The sequence below is a fragment of the Nicotiana sylvestris genome, chromosome 4 (genome assembly GCF_000393655.2).
Source record: "Nicotiana sylvestris chromosome 4, ASM39365v2, whole genome shotgun sequence".
Classification (NCBI taxonomy): domain Eukaryota; kingdom Viridiplantae; phylum Streptophyta; class Magnoliopsida; order Solanales; family Solanaceae; genus Nicotiana; species Nicotiana sylvestris.
Genome location: NC_091060.1, coordinates 171,446,655 through 171,453,527, shown reverse-complemented (window position 1 = coordinate 171,453,527; position 6,873 = coordinate 171,446,655). Strand labels below are relative to the sequence as shown.

General features: G+C 36.5%; 1 protein-coding gene across 2 annotated transcripts; it reads left to right on the top strand.

Annotated features, from left to right (window-relative positions):
- Positions 1-4,240: 4,240 nt before the first annotated feature.
- On the top strand, positions 4,241-6,873 carry LOC104216760 (uncharacterized). 2 transcript variants are annotated; one of them, XM_009766878.2, is made up of 2 exons: positions 4,241-4,421; positions 5,627-6,873. In XM_009766878.2, exon 2 carries the CDS (start codon positions 5,797-5,799, stop codon positions 6,523-6,525), a length of 729 nt encoding a protein of 242 aa, XP_009765180.1. In that variant the 5' UTR covers positions 4,241-4,421; positions 5,627-5,796; the 3' UTR covers positions 6,526-6,873. The 2 variants fall into 2 exon arrangements, with proteins under 2 accessions (XP_009765180.1, XP_009765179.1); XM_009766877.2 differs by having other exon boundaries at positions 5,593-6,873.

The window sequence follows — 6,873 nt, the reverse complement described above, 5'->3', positions numbered from 1 at the left end:
AGACTTACTAGCGCCACGGGATTCCCAACACTTGATTTGTGTTGTTTGCCCTTTTTTGGGTCTTGAATCTTGAGAGAACCTTGAGAGGGTGTTCCTAGTGTTCTAAGGTCTGAAAATAGTGAGAAGAAATGACTTAAAATGGGTTGGAGGCATCCTATATAGGTCCAAATATCTTAAACCACCTTAGTGGGCCCCATAGAGAGGTGCTTGGTGCAGTCTCGCAAAAACGCGAATATCTCTCTACTCCGAGATCGTATCGATGAACGGTTTAATGAGTTAGAAACTAGACTCATTGATCTTTAATTTGGTGGGTATATCACCCCGTAATTCCTTGTAAATTAGGAGAAAAGCTTAGAAACATTTGACTTAATGTTTAAGTAAAATTATGAACCTAAGTTGCGACAACTTTTGTCGACTTTTGTTTCATGACTCGTTTGACTTCAAGACTTATGATACAGATATTATATGATTCAAACACCTTAATACATGACCTTGAGTGTATTAAGAACCTCTAGGTTTACCTGAAAATACGAGCTACAACATCCTCGATTCGTTTAATTTCTAATACTTGTTAATCACCATTATACAACCTTGTATCACTTAAGACAAATAGAATTAACTTCTTACATCTCAAAGGTAATTCCTTCTTGAATTTATGTTGACTAATATATGGCATGAACTAATGCGTATGGATATGGGTTGTAACAAAATCCATTACGCATCGTTTCAGATTCAATTTTTCGTCGTAGGACGATTTAAAACTTCCTTACGCTCTTAATCAATAGCCAATTTTTAAGTTAGTTGAGGCGCGTCGTATTAAGTAAAATATAGTTATGCCCCTAGAAAAACTAAGTTAGAAATACTTCCAATAGAATAGATGGAGGTGTGCCATGCCTAACAAAAATGACAATTGCATGGCCCTTGTTTTAATTAACTTTGTTTTGATCCTTAGAATTCGAGGCGCGCCATTTAACAAATTTCCATGGCCCTCGCAAAGTTGCAAGTTCGTAATTGCTTTGGGCACGTTAGTTTAACAAATTATCTTCCTAAACTCGGGTGTGCATTTCATGTGACCCAAATCCAAATCTTAACAACGTTAAATAAATGTGTCTCGAACTGCGGGTGCATTTCATGTGGCGTGGTCCAAAGACGTGTTTTAAATAACGTTGAAATATTCTTTAAATTAACTAAAAGCGGTCAAAAGTTTAAAATGGCATCATATGTTAAAACGTGTTTCTAAAATCAGATAATTAAGCCGGATATAACAGTTGAGCGACCGTGCTAGAACCACGGAACTCGGGAATGCCTAACACCTTCTCCCGGGTTAACAGAATTCCTTACTCGAATTTCTGGTTCGTGGACTATAATACAGAATCAACCTTTTCCTCAATTCGGGATTTGAACCGATGACTTGGGACACCACAAATCATCCCAAGTGGCGATTCTAAATCGTTAAATAAATAAATTCCGTTTCGATTGTTCTTTAATTGGAAAAACTCCCTTATACACACCCTCTCGGGGTATAAGTAAAAAAGGAGGTGTGACATTTAGTATATGTCAAATTGCAGCCTTATAGGCAGGTCTCAATGAGAGGACAGGCTTATCATAAGCTCAGTCCCAAATATTTTGGTCCTTTTCCAGTTTTGAAGAGGATTGGAACAGTCGCTTACCAATTGGAACTTCCTCCTCAAATCAAAAAGACACTTCACGAATGACGTAGACATACCATTTTTTATTCCAGGATAGTGGGCCAAAGAAATAAAAGAGCGAATTCACAAATTCACAACTTACGGCTCGTTTGATACTAGTGATACGAGATAATTAATTTTTGATACTAGTGATACGAGATAATTAATTTCGGGATTAAATTTGAGAAGAGTTTATTTTATGTTTTATTGGGATAAAATCATGGTATAATTAGTGGCGAAGCCATGAATTTCATTTAGGGTATTCAAAATCCTCGATAAAAGGTGTTTAATATATGTTTTATACTAGTAAAATTTAATATTTTACCTATATATACAATGTAATTTTTCTACGAAGGGTGGTCAGTTGACCACCCTTAGGGCCACATACCTTGCCCCTGGGTATAACTAATCTCGTGATTATTTATCCCGATGTTATAGTATCTTTTATATTCCTCTAGGAGGATCGAGATAACTAATCACAGAATAATTAATCTCGAAATAATTAATCATGAAATTACTTGCTTGCCAACCAAACTAGCCCTTAAGAGCGGAAAAGGACTGTTAGGCAGCTAAATATCAATGTCCATTTCATTACTCATCAGCCACTTGTGTGTTACCCAACAGCCAATCCCACAAAATGAAATTGAAATGAAAACTGAGAGGTGTAAGACAACGTAAATTGTTTCTTAAAAGCCAAATTCTTTGTTCCCCTTTCTTGGAGGAAAGTCTTTCATGTTATAGTTTTCCATTTTTTTGAAAGGTGAGTGCTGGATTACACGTATAGATAATGGAGATACTAATAAGATCGTTAAATCATTTGGTTGAATTAAATTTGAGCAAAGAAAAAAAAGAGGATTAAATAATAGTATCTAAAAAACCAAACTTCCAATATGCATTAGTTATTTTTCTCGCAGAGAAACATAAGGAAGAGTTGTAAGTATTAAGTAATCAACCTCCTTAGATAAATTACCAACAATAAATAAATAAATTCTCGCCATATGTTTATGTTTTCCCTTTTCAATAGTAGTAATACACACCTAAAATGCATGTATTTCTTTCATATACTTAGTTACTTGCACGTTTGCTTTCTAGATTTGTTAGTGACAATTATATCCGTCTCAATTACTCCATATAATTTTCTGGGGAAAAAAACTCGAATCATACTATATGCATGAAAAATAAAAGAAAATATTGCACAAAAAGTTAAGAGGCTATGTCGTTGAGCAAGTTACATAATTATCTTGTTAGAATTACCCATTTTTCATTGATATGCGTAGTTAGTTAAAATGGCACGGGCTAGCCAGTTTTCGGATTGGTCATTCAAAAATAGCTAGCGTTTGTAATTCATTGAAAAATAGACATTATTTTGCTGTAACAGAGACCGGTCCAACATAATATACTAGAGATCGGTGTACTTGTGTATGAACTTCCAGCATATTATGTTGGAACTCCAACACGCGAAAAGTTCCCGCATGGAGATTGAAGCACCTGTGTATGAACTTCTAGTATATTATACTGGAACTCCAGTATATTATGCTAGAGTTCCAGTATACTTGTGCTGGAACTCCATTATAATATGTTGGAGTTCGAGTATACTTATGCTGGAACTCCATTATAATATACTGAAGTATTTTACGGATTTTGAACAGTGTTTTGTTCAGATTTATCTTTACATGAAAAATGACTAAATTTTGATTACTTTTGAAACTGTGATTATTTTTGAATGATCACTATTTTTGAATTTCTACGTGTAGTTAAGATGTGTTTTAAGCAAGCTGATTTATTATCATTATACTTCGGAGCGTGGACCAATTCTGGCTAAAGCCTGTGGGCCAATCATGTTCCTGATCCGGGACCCTAACCGGCCCAATTTAGAACACGAAAATAACTTGAAGTAGGGGTGGATATTGGTCGGTTCGGTTCGGTTTTGAACATTATCGGTTTACAAATATCATAACCCGATAACCAAACCGATAATATATTGGTTATCGGTTATCGGTTAATCGGTTATATATCGTTATCGGTTCGGTTATCGGTTTACCCGATAAGATAAAACAACTAAAAAATTTTACAATATATAAAACAAAGAAATCAAACTGCCATAACGTGTAAACTACCAACTTTTGTTGTTTCTTAACAAAAGCACGCTCACACTTCTGTGCAGTATCTACTGATGTCTGGCGGAGAACTGGTGGTGAGTCTTGCGTCTTGACTCTTGGGGGCTGCGATAGAAACAAGAATGAGAACTGAGAGACAAATGACTGAAGACTGAAGAGTGAAGAGGGAATTAGGAAAACAAATAACTCTAGTATATACTTAAGGGTAAATTAGTAAATTACATCATTCTTATTGGGTTATCGGTTTTTACCCAATAACAAAAATGCAAACCGAGCCCGAATCGATAACCCAATAAAAAAAATTTAACCCTTTACCGAATCGTTAACCCAATAACTCAATACCGATAACCCAATAAAGAATTAATGGTTCGGGTTATCGGTTTTCCCCGATATATGCCCACCCCTGACTTGAAGCATAATTTGGCGACCACATCATAAAGTCAACACTACGTCAGCTTAATGTCTCAACTCGCACGTGTACTCCAGATTCTCAAATTCGACCTGGATCCGGATCCGGATCCAGATACGGATCCAGATCCATATAGGGTCTGTTTCAGTCTCCACACTTTTGGTGCTGCAGTTGAAGAGCGGAAGTCGAAGCGATAGCTATCTTCAAGTAATTACCTTTGATCTTTCCTCTGAGTATTTTGCTGCTGTGTACGTTAGAAGCTAACTTAAACTGTAAAACATATTATCTGAAAATGTGAAAATCAATTTTTTTCTTTCTTTGATCTGAATTTGAGTTTTTTCTGTTTTTCCTAATTCTCTTTTGAATGATTTTCGGTTATGAATTAGGTTGATCCTATCACTAGCAAATTGTTGCAGTAAAATTTCTATTTTTGTGTCTGTGTGTATCAAAATTTTTCAAAAGGCGATTATTTTCAGAAGTGCAGTCTGCTGGGACTTTAAGGGAAAAGCATGATTTAAGAGTAGGTTTTAGCTAAAAATGCGTATATGAATAAAATAAATTAAAATTTATATTTAGTGTAAAAAAAAGAAGAAGAAGAACTATAAACACAAGCATATAATCCAAAGGAATTGAAATTACTGAGTGTGTAATATTGTAACTCGTAAAGAAGCATAACAAACGGTATGTTATGTTGCTGATTTCTTGTGGAACATGATCCTACGTTTCTGATTGTTCTTAGCTTGCTCAGTTCGGTTAAGACGGAAGAGATTTTGGACAAGTTCTAGTTATTCCTTTTTCAAATTTTGATAAGTTTATGTACGCGAAACAATGAACAGAATGAATAGTCTCTGTCCCTTTGGTTCAAAATGATATCCTTCTGCTTCTAGTACGCTATTCTTCCATTCTGGACTATTATATGCCTCTGGAATTTCAGTCATCAATTTGCTCGCAGCTGGTTTTGGTATTTGATATTGGTATAGGTTTGAGTATTGAATTCTATGATGTAGCATCCTTGAAAGAATTCAAGAGAGATAAGTTGCCCAATGATCAGTCACTGTTAAGCGGTTTCTTCAGAGTTGAGTCATTTGCATAACAAATGCTCAAAGTGTAGAATTTTTCCTAACACTTTTACTAGTTTTGTTTGTTGTTGGTCATTGAACTAGCATATCATTTCTAAGAGTAAAATTCTTTCCACCCTGTAAGAAGTGTTCAGATTTGTCTTAAGTAATTGATTTGGGACCTAACTTAGTTATCTTGTTGTTTGTGTTCCTACACTTTAGTCATTGTATGTGGTTCAATGTATATTGAAAATGATCCATTACTGCGTTGTTTGTTTTGCTTCTTGATAAGAACTGGATTTTGTTTGCTTTGTGTGTAGCCTTCCCCGTCATAACTAGGTAGGAATTTTGCAGAGAATGATGGCAGAAGAGAGAACAGCATGTGTCTGGCATGGCTAACGATTCACCAGTGCGACTCATAGACGAATTCTCCAAGCAAATTTTCCAATAAGGGTCCTTGATAACACTCTCCTTTTGCGTGGTCTTCAAACATACGGGAGAAACAAAGTGAACGAAAAACAGAGATGCTTGGATTTTCATATGGAGAGATATTTCTCTTGCTTGGCGCTACTGCTGCTCTTATTGGACCTAAGGATCTGCCAATCATAGCAAGAACAGCTGGCAGATTTGCTGGGCGTGCCATTGGTTATGTTCAATTGGCCCGTGGTCAGTTTGAAAGTGTCATGCAGCAGTCTCAAGCTCGCCAGGTGCATAAGGAACTGCAAGATACCATTGCTCAACTAGAAGCCATACGTCATGAAATTCGAACAGTCTCTTTTATGAATCCTGGTCCATTGACATCGAGGCTAGTAGACAACATCAGCGCTACAGCTGGGGCTGGCACGATAGCAAATGGACCTCGGAAATCTGATGAAGAGAGCACAATAGTTGAAAATGGACCTAAAAAATCTGATAAAGAGAGCAAAACAGTAACTGTCACACCTAAGGATCATAATTCAGGGAGTTCAGCTTTGACTGATATGCACAGCCAAGCAGCTGCTTATGCGAGATTGGCAGAAATGACTCCTTTGAAATCTCTGTCCGTGGATAGGGAAGGTCTGAGTGAACTGACTGATGAATCTGGCAGTATTATTGTACTCCCTGTCTCTGCTGAGAGTGCCGGATTGTTGCCAAAACGTAAAGATGAAGCAAAGGGGTCTGACATTGTCTTAGAAGCTATACTAGAGGCAGAAGTGGCAAATAATGCCAAAGAATTTTTCTCACAGCCACAAAAACCATTAAATAGTGAATAAAGAGGTATATTGGAAGAACTTTTACACCAGTAGAAGGCGTCCAAGTGAGCATGTTAGCAATGGATGAAAGATCACCGGGGAAAGAGAGACGATTTAGGCCCAGTTGGGGTCTAGTTACGGTTGAGTCTTTTACCTCGTCTCTGCAGATATTATTCCCTTTCCCTCTCCCCTCTAAATCAGCTAGGGCATATAAAGAAGAGACTACAGCATTAAACCTTTCATTGGGGTTTCCTCCATTTCTTTTTGTTGGTTTTTCAATTTTTCTTCTGTGAAGATTCTTTTCTTCTTTCATTTTGCCTCTGTAGTTTTCTTTCCTTCAATCAATCTGAAGAGACAGCAATTTTGATA